The sequence below is a fragment of the Equus asinus genome, chromosome 25 (genome assembly GCF_041296235.1).
Source record: "Equus asinus isolate D_3611 breed Donkey chromosome 25, EquAss-T2T_v2, whole genome shotgun sequence".
In the NCBI taxonomy this organism is placed as follows: domain Eukaryota; kingdom Metazoa; phylum Chordata; class Mammalia; order Perissodactyla; family Equidae; genus Equus; species Equus asinus.
The window spans coordinates 40,423,576-40,440,812 of NC_091814.1; the positions used below are offsets into that span (position 1 = coordinate 40,423,576).

Consider the following 17,237-nt stretch of genomic DNA (forward strand, 5'->3'; position numbering starts at 1 on the left):
CCAGGATATAAGAGCTTTAACGTGCGCATAAGTTTAAAACCAAAACCTTATTAGAACAGCCACAAAGCTGAATGATCCCCAATTCTACCCAGAGTTGATGCTAACTTATTTCTTGGCATGTGGCAAAAATGCTGAAAACAGCAGTAAACAAAGCAGCATGAGCCTCTAAAGCAATCCTGATAAAGTAAACAAATTTTACGACAGCTGCGTTACAGATGTTCTCACAAGCGTTCACTCTGCAGTAGAGTTCTAAGAATTTAGTCTTCAATAGACTTTCTACCTCATGAACGTATGTAAAATACTCTCTATTAATTCAAAACTATGTACAGAGCCACTCTAAAAGTCAATCCTGGACACTCAATCCCACAGAACGTGACCCTTTTTCTACTAAGGGGCAATCATATGACCAAGGCAATCAAAGAACACAATTGCTCTTTTGGCTTCCAACTCCCCCTCTCCCCCCATAATCTTCACTCTCAGCCCCTTGTTTCTTTCCACCCCCTAAAAAGAGCATACGATTCCAATGAAAATTCCAGGATGCTCGCTCAACTCCATGAGATCATGATCTGCCATTAAAAAAATAATAATCTAAAAACTTAATGACGGCAAAACAGTAGAAGTCATCAGTCCTATCAGAATAAGGTCCGTGGCGAGCAGGAACCACCGCAGGAGGAGCAGCAGCACTGAAGGACAGGTGTACAGACAAACGGCTAAACCAAGACAGCTACGCTCTAACTTCCCGGGTAAGAGATTAAATAAATTAAACCAGGATCCATCCCTAAAACATATTTTTTACAGCTTAAACTTTCCTAAGTTTCTTTTCAACTCCAAAATTTCATAATTTTATTACTCTAGTTAGCCACATGCTAAAAAGTCCATTAGACACCAACATTTCAGAAAACTAAATGTTGTAAGGGATAGGGTCAGAAAACAAAATTCATATCTAGATCTAATCATTTCACATTGCCAAGATACTGTCACTTATTCCTTAATAGTTTTTGATAATAAGATGACCTCGGATTTTGAGAACATCTGGGCAGATCATTCCTGCCTCTAATCAGGATTTGTGCTGCCAGAGCAGGAAAACATCACTTCCCAGTTCCTGCCAGTGAATAGAAAGCCCAATAAAAGCTGTTCAACTCATTTTCATCAAGCTGCAAAAACTGTGAAGCTCTTCTCTTGGAAATAGTTGGGATCCTTTCATTGTCTTTGAAGATAGTTGATGAAAAAGCCCCGATAAAATACTTATGCTTCTATATTTTAATAAGTGGCAAAAAGCAGGGAGGGCAGGCATTTTAAGCTCAACACTCAGTGCTCAAACTTAGCAGTGGGTGCATCCCACCCAACCTCCCCATAAGAAAGGAAATCAAGCATGCACATTTAAAAATCGTCAGTCACTAGGATATGATGATGTAACCACATGTATCACACAGACACAACGTGTACTAAACAGGTCTGAGAGAAAGCAGGACCGTGATTCACTAACACTTAAAATTTAATCAGTCAACTCACACCTGTAAAGAAAAACCACTCCTAGAATCTTGAATCTAGAAGTGGAGACAGTACGCAGTCACTGAGCAGCACAACATACAAAGTCTTACGCAGGAACTATGACCTCTTTCCTCAGAGATAAAGCAAGAAAATAATTTGTTTTAAGTTATCTAAGAGTCCCCTGATTGAACCTTAGCTCAGTGATGCTCTGGGGTAACTAGGGAGATACAGATTGAATAGATGGATAGATAAGTAGATTAGATTGAGTTATAGATTTACAAATTAAGATACATAGAAATCAAGGTGAAGGGAGTCACTTCTCAGCCTGAAAGATAAAAGTGACAAAGAAATCTCCTGAGACCACAGTACTTATCTGTCAATCAGTAGCTGGTTAAGACCTATTCAGTTAGCAAATCTGAACAAAAAAGCCACGGTGTAAGAACCTACTTGGAGTAGAGGAGAAAAGAAATAGAACCTGGAGATGAACCTGGCAGCCTTATCTTTAAGGATGTCAGCTAAAGTAAGCAAGCGAACTGAACTCAGTAATTCTCAACAACCAGAAAGGAGCCATGGATAAGGTAGAAAGGAGATAAGGTGGCATTCCCCTGACCACCCTTCCGGAAATGGGGTATGCAGTACACTTTCCATCAGCAGACACTGACAAAACCCAGGATCTCATTGTGAAATTCAATAAATTCCTTAGAAACTCCTAGAAGCATTAGCAGCTAAATATTCCAAAACTATAGGTACGCAAAACCTAAAATTCTTCCATTGCCAACAATCCTCTGTTCTTCACAAATAAGTGCAAAGCCCTTTTTAAAAGAAGCAATCGAAATCCAGGGATCCTCAAGCAGAGATCTGTCAGAGAAACCAGGTTCGGTTCTTTGCTTTGGGATACTTTATTTCACTCCCCAATTAAAGGTCGTTCTATAATTCTCTATCACTTCTCAGGTCTAACATAGTATAGTAGCAAGAATATAATCTATCCACAACAGGTCTGGATTCCAACCTAAACTCAGCCTGTTCAACTGCAGAGAAGTCACTAGTCATCTTTATCACTATTCCACAGGGGTTAACAATAGTTCTCAAGATTGTTTAAGGATTCAAAGAGGGAACCAGGAGGCACTCAACAGAAGGTAACTCACTTTCTTTTCTCACCTAATTTTCAAGATTCTCATCTCCCCAGAACCCATCCTACTTGTCTCTACTACTCTACAAAAGCAAACAATGCCTTCACTGTTATCTGGTTACTTTTAGATCTTTATGCAAACAAGTCATTCTTCCTGGAAAGTCTCCATTCCTGTCCACTACTTTTCTTCAAGACCCAAGAAGCTCTTCCTGGCTACGTTCAATCCACACTCTTCAAAGTGCTCTGCAGATATTCCCTCTGCACTTTAAGAAGATTCAACTGAATTATTTTTACTGTCCTTAAAGTCCCCCGTTGGTTTTCTGTACATGAATGTTTGTCTCATCTCACGTTACAAATTACCTGATAAAGAAAGAGCTTCAACATTGTTACCCACATATCACATATTACAATGCCCACAAATGAAGGATTCTTTCAGCAGCTGCCTTATTTACATAAGACCTTTGTCCGCTAACTAATTAGAATCACAATCCAATAAACTCTCCTCATTTTGACCGCGTAGGTCTTTTCATTTAGTTGGAAATACTCCACAAAATTTCATAGACTTCTCTAAGAAAGCCACACAATTCAAGCTTCAGACATTATTTCTAAAAGGCTCAATGATAGAAAGCCACTACCTAGAACATGTCAAAGAAACGAAGATGGAGTCTTCATGTTATACGTTATAAGTAATTCGTATTTATTTTCATCATAGGATTTAAGTAAGTTACATAAAAACCAGACACTGTAACTAAAACACATGCCACACAGACACATTCTTAGAGAATTCTCTAAACCTGCAGCAAAAAACACAAACTACCATCTTACCACTTCAAAGCAGGAAGCATTGACCAAAACCATTACCTGTTTAAAGGTGAGCGAGAAGCACAAAGAGAACTGCTCTTCCCTCACCCCTGCCCATACTCGGGGTCCTGAGACTTTCCACAAAGCTCACCTGAACGCTTTCCGAAGGCACTGCAGGTACTTCCATTAAAACCAGCTGAGACCTCTATTAAAGTCAGCTGGCTCACCTGTTTGTCAGTTCACTCAACAAATATTTGTTTACGTCTATTAATGCCAGCAACTGCTGGTAGGGTAGGAAAACGGTGAGAGACATATATCTGAGAGAATTAAGCCTCAGATTCTGTGCTCTCCTACTTTTAAGCCAAAAGGATACCAAAAACAAACAAAATCACTTATACATTATTTTGTATAATACAAAATATAATTTTGAAAAGTTTCTTAATTCTTTTTAATTTTAGGAATAATTTACATACAACGAAGTGCAAGAATTTTAAAGGTACAGCTCTGAATTTGTACATATGTATACATACTTATGTAACCTCCACCCAGGTCAAGATACAGAACATGAAGTCAGAAGTGTAAAGGAGAAAAAAAAGACTGATCATTAACCGCGTCTCTGAAAACACTGGCAGGCGCCTCTGCAGTGACCGCCATAGGCAATCATTCTGGTTGGGAGAAACTGTCACATACATTGTGCTTTATCATCATGAAACAAAATGCACTGAGTTCCTCACTCTACACAAGACCATCTGTAATTTTTTATTTCAAGAAATAAAAAAAAGAAACGTGAGGAGGCTGATTCTGGATTAATATTTCCAAGAACTTTCAAAACAAAAAGAGGCTAAAATAACAAAAATCCAAAGAAGATGATATAACAAAAACCCAGTGTTGCCTTCAATACAACAGGAAGCAGCCACACAGTTGGAAACAAAGAGTAAAAGAAGGGAGCTGAGGGAATATAACTCCTAAAGTTTTAAAAGGAATAATGTAAATCCCCTAATTCATCTCACAGCCTTGCGACAAGGTTCTCCTCCCACAAGAGATCTGAGAGGGCCATTGTCTAAGAAAGAGATAAGTCGGCTTTATTTTATTTCATGAATATGTAGCTGCATGGGGCACCAGGCTGACTGGGCCCAATTATTTTAGGCTGGCCCCCTGGAAGAGCCTAGGGAAAGAACAGCAGATATACTTAGTGTTGCCACAGTCTGGCACGATATTCTGAAACCTCAGGGACATTTCTATAAATGAGTTTGCTGGTAACCCCTTTGAGCAAGCTGTCAATTTTAGGCCCAAATGAGCAAACATCTAACTTTATCATTTTACAAGGACATGCTTGCAAACCCCAGCAAGGCCCTCTCACAAATCTTAGAGCAAGCAACTTAGGCAAGGTAACAGAACCAGCACACCGTCATCTTGAAATTTTACCCTCTGAAACTGACAATTTAAGATAAGAGACAGATTAATCCCTTACTTTAAAAAATCTTCTCAGGAATTTTGGGCAGTAAAAATAAACAAACAGTTCGGCTCTAAACTTTGACACTTTTCCCTAAAACACAAACAGAACAGCAGCAGGGCTGTCAATTAAGTACAGCTGGAAACAAGGAACAAGTGAAGAAGCATCTGTTGGTTCTGTCGCCTGTTAACTCTAGACAAGTAAGAGATTCTTGTTCACCTGCCTAAATGCTTTTATGTGGTTCTTCAGCATCCTGCAGAGAAGGCATACCTCAGTTCGCCTGTCCTCTCACTGTAGCCCTAATGAATTAAATCAACTAAAAACGATGCCACAGACAATAAGCAAATAAGATAGTTCATTGTGATCTTCCCCACACTGCTTAGTAATACCCTTTAAGAGTCTATTTCAACTGTAGACATGCGAACACATACTTCAAAATAAAATTTATTTACATCCAGTGCTAAAGAAAAAACACAATATTAACATTCAAATGTCAGAAATACATACTCACATGTGAGATTTAAATCTGAGTACATAATTACTCATAAAATTTATCTGACTTCAAATTATATGAAAGCCTAATTTTTACCCAAAAAAGGACAGTCATAGATCTCTCAATTTGGTATCAGTTTCATACCTAACTTAGTACTTTTTTTAAGGTACAGAAATAAAACAACTACATGCGACATTTAATATTAGCTGTTACTGTGACATACACCTCAAGAAAATGGCGTGACGGCACTGATAAAGATAAATACAAGCTGAAAAGCATTGCTGAGAAGAATTTAAATCAATGTGCAGTGTTTGGGGCCTTATTCTTACTCAGGTATTCATTCATTCACTCACTCTACACACAGTCCTCCCTCAGTATCCACAGAAGGTTGCTTCTGGACCCCACCCCACCCAGCTCCCCACATACTAAATCTACAGATGCTCAAGTCCCCTTTATAAAATGGTGTGGTATATGCACATAACCTATGCACGTCCTCCCGTAGACTTTGTCACCTCTAGGTTACTTATAATACCTAATACAATATAAATGCTACGTAAATAGTTGTTTACTGTATTGGCTAGGGAATAATGACAAGAAAAAAAAGTACGCATGCAACCATTGTAGGCCTTTCAATCTATGGTTGGTTGAATCCGAGGATGTGGAAACCGCAGATACAGAAGGCCGACTCTATGTTTATTGAACACTATGCCAGACACATTGCTAAGCCCTGGAGATACAAGGCCTCCAGCCTCCGTCCAACAGTAAGCGAACGTTCTCTGCGCATGCACTTTTCACTTAGAACTTACTGTATAACATTGAATGTACTGACTGATCTAGAGCAGAGGTCACTAAACTTGTGCTGTACAGGGCCAGAGAGTAAATATTTTAGGCTTGTGGGCCAGGACATACAGTGTCTGTTGCAATTATTCAGCTCTGCCTTTGTAGCACAAAAGCAGCCACAGACAATACATTAATAAATGAACTTGACTGTCTTCCAATAGAACTTCACAGATACTAAAATTTGAATTTCATATAATTTTCACGTCACAAAATATTATCCTTCTTTTGATTTTTGAACCAATTAAAAATGTAAAAACCATTCTTAGCTCATGGCCCATACAAAAATAGGTGGCAGCCCTGGGCTGGATTTGGCCAGTGGGCTATAATTTGCCTACCCCTACTCTACAGACCTAGGTATTCACAACTGGGCTACAAGTTCCATGAGGTCAGGGCAATGTCCTATGAATCCCTATTCATCCAGGAATTTGTATGGTGCTGAGGCACAACAAACAATTAACTAATGTTAGTTATGCTGAACTGAACTTAAAAAGATGCGTAAGTCCCTGACTCTGCCTTCAAGACCTAACGATCTAGAAGTGGAGATAGGCAAGAAAAGAATCAAACAATACCATGGGATAAGTGTTGTGGTAAATACCTACAGGGTAGTGTGACTGGGACACCTAATCCAGACCAGGGAGAAGGATGGAAAGGGCAGAGGGAGAGAAACTGGGGAAGGAGTCCTGAAGGTGGTGACACCTGGGAGAAGTGTGCCAAACCAAAGGGGAAGCCCTTTGAGCATGTGAAATGATAAAAGACAGCCCACAGGTTAAACAGGTCCAGATCCTAAAGTACCTCAGACACCATGCCAAGGAGTCTGGACCTTAGCCTAAAGGCTTGAGGAACCACTGCAGGACTTTTAGCTGCGAAATGCTACCATCAGATCTGCATGTTAGAACTGCCGCTCAGTCCACAGTATGGCTGCCCAAAAAGAAGGGGGAAAACTGGAGGCAGAAAGACCACCAGTTAGTTAGGAAGCTGTTGCAGTATCCAGGGGAAATTCAACAAGGAACTTGATTAAGGCAGAGGTAAAGATTCATGAGACACGGGGTCTGGATGTAGGAGGTAAGAGTGAAGTCTTGGGCAGACTGCACCAAGAGCAAGTGAGGAAGAAAAGGGATGGAGTTACAGCTGCCCAAGAACTGACCAGCCTCCCAGCAGTGGATCCTATCTGCTCGCCTATAGATAAACATAATAATCTTTACTGATGAGAGCCTACCAAGCATGGCTGTTTTTGGTGGAAGACTTAGGAAAAACTGGTCAACAGCCACTGAGATCCAGCTTTGAGTTGGGTAAGACGATGAGGAATGAATTTAGTTTGGACATGGCTTCTGGACATCCCAAGTTGACCGCATCCAACAAGTCTCTAGGTTTGAAGAAAGAGCTGCCCTGGAGATACAACTTCAGAATTTATTGATTTGCACACAGTAAATGAAGCCTTGATGTTAAGAGGTGTTCATTCAGGGAGAGTGAGTAGCATGAAAAAGAAACTAATGCAGAAACATAAGTGGAAAGGAACGGAGGGAAAAGAAGGAAAACCAAGGGAGCCTGGGATCTGACTGAGTGTGTACATGAACTTGTATTTTAAAGCAGCTCTGGAATAAACTAGTCATTCTTTTGAGAGATCTGTTAGAGAAGCTAAGAGCTGCAGGGGATAGTGCATTAGACTATGGAGTCAAAACCCTACCTCTACCGTGACTTCTGGCAAATCACAACCTCAGGATCCTCATCTTTGCCTTCAGTGAGTTGTGAAAATCTAAAGAGTGATAAACTGGAGGCTTTACAAACTGTAAAATATTATAACACTTATTTAGTATTATAATGACATTACAACTGAGTATGAAAATTCCACCTGATCTTTCTATCAGGTACCGGGCTATGTATTTAGTAGGTATTTAAAAAATGTTTGCAGACTAGTTGGCAGTAACATGAGAATGTATGCACAGGGGGAAGGAGTGCATAGCATAAGGCACATCCAACTTCCCAAAAGGATTTAGAATTGAAATAGTCAAACGTTATCCCCTCCACAAATGCGGCCACTAACAAAATAATGGGGGTGGTTACCAAGTTCTCTCCTGATGTGTAAATTGTTTCTCTGAATGCTTTAGAAACATGGAGAAGGTATTTACAGAAAAAGCAGTGAATGCAGAACAGGAAAACAGCCGACAGCAACTTTATAAAACTCTGTTCAACAACTACTGGCCATTAAAGGAGAGTTCCTTAGCTTCTCAAGTTGAAACCTGCAAAATGTAAGTCAGGCCTTTGTGAGACAAACTAAAATAGTGTCCCCTCAGGGTGCACAAATACCACACTGAAGTCACCAGAGTGAACTATTCTCTGACACAGTCAGAACCTACCTTGCAAAGATTTTCCTGGGGGAAAAAAATGCTGTTCTTTTCATGTTAAATATATACTCACAGGACCCAACAGAATAAAATGCAGTATGCTTATATATCAATTATTCTGATTTAGACACACAGAAAGGATATTTACATATAGCTAAAAAGCATCATTTAATCACTATTTGTTCCTAAAGCTTATGAGGAGCTTGAAAACTAATCTGGTCTTGGTGTAAATTTTAGGAGTTCCATAAACTTTGATTGAGTTGTTTTATAAGCACTCTCTTCCTTAATCTGTTTTTAGAAAGAGGGGAACCTACCTCCCTCCAAGATCAAGACCCAGTCTGCCAAGTTTCCATCCACAGTGACTATCGAGTTAATTAAAAGGGTCTGTTTCATAAAAGGCAAATCCTCAGCTACAGTCTTACTATCAAATACCCCACTGATCCTGATAAAACTTATTACGGCTTATTACAAAACACAAAAGCCAAACTTTTAAACAGCAACTGAATAATCCGTACAGAAGTTAGGAGAGAAGATCCAGAAGCTGAAGGCAAAATAAGGAAGACTTCTTTTTAGAAAAGGGTGCCTGGCTGAGATTTCTCTCCGCAACAGGCAGAAAACGCAGTTCTGGTTCCCACAGCAACTTTAACTCATTATATCTGAGGATACACTGCACGCTGGATTACTGTATATGGTGCTTAAGACATGGCTGCTTTCAGAATCAACGCTGATTTTCCTGGCTTTTGTACAAGCAATGTTAATGGTACAATGACCTAATTTGTACTTGCCATCTGTTAAAAGATGCCTCATCCCCCAAAAAATGGTACCATTTAAAATGATCATGTAACTTTACATATAGAGGTGTACGCATGAAACATTACATCAGAAACTGTGAACGGTGGTCCCTGGGGCAACATGGCAACTGGAGATGACGAGACTCACTAGTCATTATACTTACTGTTTTAATTCACCATGTCGTGTTCTATTTTTACAATAAAAAAATGACTTATGATCAGTGCCAAAACATGGAGGTTTCTTGTGACTATTTAAGCACACTCTGACTTTGCTTTTTAAAAATTTACTGTGTTTAGAGTTCAACATTAAAAGGAAGGCTAGAAAAGCGGTGGCTAGACCTGCTTCTTTCTCATGCTCACTTGGAGTTGCACATGCTCCGTAAGGGCAAAGCACAATATGCATCACTTGTTTAAGGGTATGTGAAATTTGAACTGGACGGGAGACTTAATAGATGCACAAACAGTCATGGTACTTGAATTCATGGGAAATAATTAGTTAGCTAGAGCCCACGGAGTAACTGGAGCGAGGGAGTGAATACAGCGAACATCAAAACACACAGTGGTACATAAAGCCTTGCCTATTTGCCATAAATTATAGATCATAACACGCGTGTGTACATATATCCTTGTCATTACAAAAAGGTGGGGAGAGAGAGAGACTGAGACATCAATCTCACTACACACGATCCCCCTCCCTCCCCCCACCTTCTCCATCACACACAATTTCCTCTAAGACATCATTTCTGGTCCAAGAACAAGGAGAGTAAGTTCTAGTCAAGTTTTTAGAAACTGTGTATCTGAACAGTTCAAAGTAAATGTTTTTACAGTTAATCACAATACTCGTATGAAAGCTACTTTAAATAATTTTTTTTTTTACTTAGGAGTTTTACACCCAAAGTTTTATGAACTTCATTCACCTGCCAAGATTACCAAAAACCGAAGAACTTTTCAGCAAAAAACAAGGCCAAGCATATAACATTTCTAGAGTTAAAAAGTCATGTTAGAGTCCTAACTGGGTGAACTCTATGATCACTTTTGACTTTTAATCACTACGACCCAAAGTTAAGATATGTGCCTCTCAGTAGCAGCAACCTAACTTGACTGATACTGTCTTACCTACCACATTACCTTTGTAACAGAGAACTAATCACTAAGCAATCTACCTCTGCAATCATCTGAAATAACCTTTTGCTACATAGTGCCCAGAGCTGAAAACTCAAGAAGGCTGAGATTGACAGCCCCACTTTCATCTAAATAAGAGATTCCTGTTCAGAAATCTTCAACTGAATCTCAGGCACTTTGAGACATCAAGGCAATGCCTTTGCTTTGAAAATTTTAATATTTGAAAATAGATAAAATAAGACTTCGTGGGCATTCAAAATTCAACACAGAAACTTTAACAGGCCAAAATTTAAACTTAAATAGTTGGATATAAATTTCAAAAATAACTTTGGCCAAGTTTAAAAATGTAAAACTTAGGAGAGAACAGCTACGGAGCAGCCCAAGTCTTAGGAGCCCCTAGACCTCTTGTGGTGTTGTTAGAAAGGCACCTGTTCCAAGATACTGCTACTTCTATACGTTTCCACTACCTCTGAAAAACTCAACTCAGCAGTTCACTTCTTCTATCTCTGAAAAACGGTGCCTCAGAGTTTCACTTTATAAACTTATTTTCAAAAAGTTTCATCTTCCTAATGACTTAGCTAGAAATAAAATGGTATTTACTACAAAGGTGCTAAATACGCTTTTCTAAAACTTAACTCCACACACAGTAATTTAACTCCATTTTTCAAAGCCCTTTTTGGAAGTCATATTCTTTCTCTGGAATCTTGACAATTAAATAAAGTTCAGTGTACCAGAGGGCAGGGGAAAGAAAAACACAAAACCATGACCAAAAGAACCATCTGCCTACAAAGCGTTCCTTTCAAAGGCCACTAAATACTGTTATTAGCCATCAAGAACTACCCTGCTTTGATGGAAGAATGGCTTGGGTAGTCTGATCTCTCTAGAAGTTCATTACTACCAGCTCCCAGTAAAATCAAGTCTTTCAATGCAATGGGGATTGAAGCTCTACAAATCAAATGTCAGTTTCTCACCATATGTTACTCTTTTAAACACAATAATGAATCATTCTGCTTGTTTATATATTTTAGTGAGAAGACAAACTTACCCACATCAAACATGATTTTTGATACTTTAGGATAAACAGGCCCATCCTCATCTACCACCCAGCAATGAAGTTTTCAATACATCCCTTTCCTGATTTCTAAAAGGTCACTTATACATGTCTCTACACTTGCTTTGAATCAAAGCAAAAGGAAAGACAGTAAGGGGAGCCTCTTTGCCCAGGGACAAAACCGTGCCCAGCAATTACAGTGAATAAAGACACCTCCTTTTGTGTTCTCTGTACCAGGATTAGCAGTGAAATAGCTTTGTGGCTCTTCATTAAGGCTGAGCAACTCTAAAGAACAATAACTTTAAAGTGAGTTTCTATTTTAATCACACATAGGCAATACCGGTAGTAAAGGCATTTGCTCCCCTCAAATTCCCTTAACTTAGACTCCTTCCTCTCTAACTCATTCAACAGAGCAAACAGCAATCACCCTCAACCCTGCAGAGACATTTAAACACGGTAAGAGCGATTAAAGTGGACCTTCTTGTCTCTGATCCAAGAATGGGTTATGATGGCCCTGCTGGGAGAGAGAAAAGCGAGGATGTGGGCTTCTGATTAACACTTCAGAAAAGAGGGACAGAAACAGCCGAAATGGCGAATAATCAAGGGAGCGAGAATTCGGTTAAATTAGAAAGAAAAGGAAAGCCAACAGAAGAGATGCTGGCGCGAAGCATCTTAGCCCTCGCGGGATGTTAAGTGCTAGATCTAGTTTACAAGTTGGAGAAGGCAATTTCTGTGTGGCCCACGCTAGGAAGCAGAGAGCCAGCTCGCGCCGATCTGCGCCCCGCAGGCTGGGCCAGGGGGTGAAGATGGCCCGGCAGCCGGGCTATAGGCGAGCAGTAGTAGGAGACAGGGCTGTCACCGCTTACCCAGGTGCAGCGTGAGGTTGATGGAGTTGGGGTACTGCACCCCGGACAGCATGGTCTGGCTCTGCCACCAGGTGGTGTCGGCCTGGTTGTTGTAGTCGGTCAGGAAGGCTGCCCCGTGCTGCAGGTGAGGCTGCCCGGCGTCGCACAGGTGACAGGACTTGGTCACCCCGGTCACCCCGGTCTGCACACAGTACTCCTCGGGCGGAGTCCCGCACGTGTTGGTGGCCACCACGGTCACGTTGAAGGCAGCGTTGACGAACTCAGGCATGCAGCGCTGCGACCGCCCGCCCTCGTCCGTGCACTCGTCCATGGCTGCCCGGGCGCAGCCGGCCGCGGCGGCCGCCAGCACCGCCAACACCGGCCAGAGCCGCCCGCGGGGCCGCAGCGCCGGCGCGGCCCGCTCGCTGCCGCTCATCCCGCCGCCCGCGCGCTGGGCCACGGCAAAGGCAAGGGCGCGGGCGCCTTCTCTCGCCCAGCGGCGGCCCCCGGAGGCCGCTCCGCGGGCTGAGCCTCGGGGCCCGGAGGCCGGACTCGCGGGGCGGGCGGTGGCGGCAGCTCACGCTGGAGACCCGGGCGCCGCTGCCAAGGACCCCGCGGCTCGCTGACCGACGAGCGCCGCCTCCGCGCTTCCCTCACCCACCCGGGACACAGCCCGCTCTCCGCGCCGACCCCCTACTTCCGAGCGCGTGCCCGAGCGCGCGCCCCCGGGGAGGAAGGCGCAGGGGGTGGGGTCGGCAGGCTGGGGTGGGGTCTGGCCGAGGAGAAAGCCCAAGCCCGGCCTCCTCGCCGCCGCTCCCGCGGCCCCTGAAGCCGCTCTCCCGCCCTCCGCGCACCGTGGACTGCGCGTCCGCCCTGGCGACTCGCGGCGGCGGCGAGGGCGGCGGCATCTGGCGCTCGGGCCCGCGGCGCGCGGTCGGCGAGGGAGGGGCCCCGAGGGGCGCGAGGGGTGGGCGGGGAGCGGGGCCGAGGGAGGAGCGGGAGGAGAGGGGCGATGGGGCGGGAGGAGGGCGCGAGGGAGGGGCGGCGGCCGGTGCATGCCGGGAGGGAAGGGAGGCTGCGGAGAGCCGGCTCTCTGCGCGAGTGGGACGCTGGGGTCCCCGGCTTCGCGTCCCCAGAAGACTGCCGATTGGGGGACGAGGGAGCGGAGGGGACTTTCAAAGGGCGACGCCGGGTCGGTGAGGTGGCTCGGAGTCGGCCTTTGGGCCCCGCGCCAAGCTGGGCCGAAGCAGCGCGAATCTCCGCCCCGCCAGGTGTCGGTTCTTGTGTCCAGCAGGGCCGCGCCCCGAGGCCGGCACCCGAGGGACCCGAGGGTAGGGGCCGCCCCCAGGCCCCTCGCCCCGCCCCGGCCGCCCCGGGAATGCCCCCTGCTGCATCGGGCCTCGCTCCAGCCCATTCCGAGAAGAGGTCCCGGGGTATCCAGGGGGCTGACACGGTCCCTGGAGAATGAAGGGCCTGGTTGCAGCATCAAAATGAATTTTCTGAAGCGATTTCCTGCCTCTAAATTAAAGTGTAACCAGTCGTTTAACAGGGGCAAGGAAGGAAGTAAAAAGGCTGGGAATGGAATGACATTTTTCCCCTGGGTACGCAGACCCACTGCGAAATTCTTCCATTGTGTTGTTTATGTTCCCCAACTTGCCTTTAAAAGACTCGAGATTATCTGGATCTGACATCCTCCTTTTCGGGCCTGCTGAGTCACGGAATATTCTCGGTGCCAGAATGACTCAGTTCACAGAACCTGAGCCAGAAGATCATGAGTTTTACTCCCAGATCAGAACCTGGGCACTTACCCAGTGCTAATACGACAAGCAAAGACACGGAGGGGAGGGTGCTGTAAGAGCGAATGGCCCGAGGGCGGCGGTTTTTAAACGTTTGGAGTTCCTAAACAAAGTGGATGCTCGTGAAACAGATTTTTTTTTAAACTTTTCAAGATCTTAATAGTAAAGTGAGAATAATAAATACACGGCAAAAAAAAAAAAAAATAGATACCTGGTTTTGGACCCAATGATCCCATTAAGAGAGGGATAGTGGGGATCTGCAATAAATGGAATAGATAAATGTTAGGTTACTATCGTTGGGGTCAGTGTTAGCTCCAGGAGGACCTTAAGGATAATGGTCTGTTGGGGGTGGGGCCTAGGGGACTCGTCAATATGCTGGGCTTGTTTAGCAGCTACATAGATCACTTAACATTGTTCATTTATTTAATGAGATGCGTGGAGATTATGCATGACTAAAAATCTCTAACTCCTCAACCCTTGGCACCTCCTCTTTGGGAGAAGAAAGTTGTGGGGCTACTGGTAACCATGTTTTAATCCTTTCTTATTTGAGTTGAAGCTAAATAAACATACTCATTTATACCTAGAAGGGATGATATTCTCTCTCAGCCCTTGATTGTACTTGAGAACAAATGAGGGCATATAGAACAAAGGCAAGGAGGTTAGTTTAAGTAAAGCTACAGTTGTTTTTAATAAATATATTTCAATAAATATGTTAGTGCATTTGCCTTATAAATTTTCAGTATTAGATATTGGTAAACCAAGTGGGGGGGGGGGTCTCCTTTTATTTTCCACCAAGTCAAAACACTTAAAGGTAAGGAGACCCCAAAGGCTGCAAAAGCAGCTAAATTTTTCCTTGTCACTGCTCCCTTTTGGGTTCTAATGTCCAAGGGTAACTTCAAGCTATTACTTGTGCTTATCAACCCCATAATTTCATTACTAGGCCCTCATCTGGTATTTGTAAAGCACATAAAGAGACTTTGAATTAATTTCTAAATTCTGTTGCTCATGAGAATGTATTGCAGTGACAAGGAAATATCTTTGTTTTTTTACTTTTTGAGGAAGATTAGCTCTGAGCTAACTACTGCCAATCCTCCTCTTTTTGCTGAGGAAGACTGGCTCTGAGCTAACATCCGTGCCCATCTTCCTCTACTGTGTGTGTGGGACGCCTACCACAGCATGGCTTGCCAAGTGGTGCCATGTCCACACCTGGGATCTGAACCGGCGAACTCCGGGCTGCCAAAGCGGAAAGTGCGACCCTAACTGCTGCGCCACCAGGCTGGCCCCCAGAAATGTCTATTTTGAAGAGAGGTAAGATGTAACCAGCCAATGGTGATTAACAAAAAACTTTGCTCCATTGTTTGAATCCTGATTCAAACAAACCAAATGTTAAAACAAATTTTTTAAGACAATTTGGGAAATTTGAACACTAATTAGATATTTGATAACAAATTAAGTATTTAGGTACCTGGAGATGTCACTGTTGACACAATAGACTTGGTATTTTTTTAAAAAAAAAAGAGGAAAGTGTGTGAGATTTCCTTTTACATCAAGTTACCCTGTTTTTTCAAAAAATTCCGGAGACCTTTAATACAGCTTCTTAACTGCTTGGAAACTCCATTGTCTAGTAGACAGATAGACAGGTGTGGTGCATAGAGAAGAATGTGAAGGTGTCAGAGAAGTGGGTTCAGATCCCTCAAAGATGATCTTAGTGCCCAGTCACTGGTGCCTCCATGAAGCAAGAAAGGTACAATGAGGGGATGTAGTTGTTTATTGTACAGACAAAAGAGCTCCAAATTTTTTAAAATCCCACTTAGGACCCTAAAAAAAAGAGATTTCCCCCATCAGGATCTATATAAACAATCACAAGGAAGGACCCTGATTTCTCTGGCTTGGGTCACCTGCAAATCCCTGAGCCTACTCACCCCTGGCCAGGTAAATAGAGTACTATGATTAAGCAGCCCACCAGAAAACCATGGAGTCTGGGAAAAGCAGTTCTCCAAGGAAAGAGGTTGCCAGAAGGGGGCAGGTTACATGGCAGGAAAAAAAAGAAAAAAAAAAAAAAACAGATGTCTACACATCAAGATTGAGAATGTAAGATATAATTAGGAAAATAATTTAAAAGGTTATATTGTCCTTGTAAGACTGCAACTTTGCCTTTTTTTATCTTTTTATAATTACAAGTGTGTTTATTTTTCCATTCCTTAGTCTTTCTGACCTCACTTCCTTATGTTCTTCCCAAGCCTAAGCACCATTATACTATATGCTTTATCTTTCATATTTAGAATGCAACCTAAAGATAGCAATTACTAATAGTAATATAATGATGTTCACCTATATTTGCATTCTGTTTTACACTTTTCAAAATGTAACAACTCTGAAGCAGGGATATTAACTATGTAGAGTTGAGGAGACTAAGGCACCAAGAGATTGTCGCCTCTGTAGACTAGTAAGCAGCAAAACAAGACGGGAGCCTGCCCGTTCTGGCTCCCTGTCCAGTGCTGTTGCCTTTTCTGTTGTGTAAAGCTCACAGTAGAGAAGAGGGTAAAGGAAGAGCCATCTCGAACTTCCAAGGTTTTTAGGTTATCATATGGGAATTTTAAATTAAGTGAAAATTAATGTGATACTAGAAGAGAATTACAATATCCCTCTTCAAAGTCACACTAACTACACATGATTCTTTGTGTTAAGTTTATAGATCCTGCTTGGGTACTTGGTACCAGTCCAAGCATAACAAGATAAGATATCTTTTGTGGCCATGCTCAGATAAAGACAGGACTCTTCTTGTGTCAAGTAAAACCCTTCCTTCCCACCCAGCCCCACACACCCAATTTAAACCATCTTTACATTGTGATACTGGTTTTAAAAATGAGAGAAAAGGACACATATCATAATTCATAACATTTAAACTAGAACTTAATTTATTACAAAGACAATAAAAAATGAAATATTTCCCAAAATGAGGAACAAAGCCCAATCCCTCTCTGACCTAAAATCTTCCCATGAAAGGAACAGAGAACTTCACATCTCCAAAACTGTATTATTCCACTAACCAGATGTGGGCTGCACTCCACTGTAGAGATAGA

At 42.7% G+C, this 17,237-nt stretch overlaps 1 protein-coding gene across 1 annotated transcript in view; it reads right to left on the minus strand.

The window, feature by feature from the left end:
* LAMC1 (laminin subunit gamma 1) overlaps window positions 1-12,934 on the minus strand; it is a 116,104-nt gene extending 103,170 nt beyond the window's left edge. Inside the window, exon 1 of the mRNA XM_014850315.3 lies at window positions 12,380-12,934. Coding sequence (XP_014705801.3) covers window positions 12,380-12,794 — 415 coding nt within the window. The 5' untranslated portion in view covers window positions 12,795-12,934. The remainder of the gene's footprint in view (window positions 1-12,379) is intronic.
* Window positions 12,935-17,237: the final 4,303 nt, after the last annotated feature.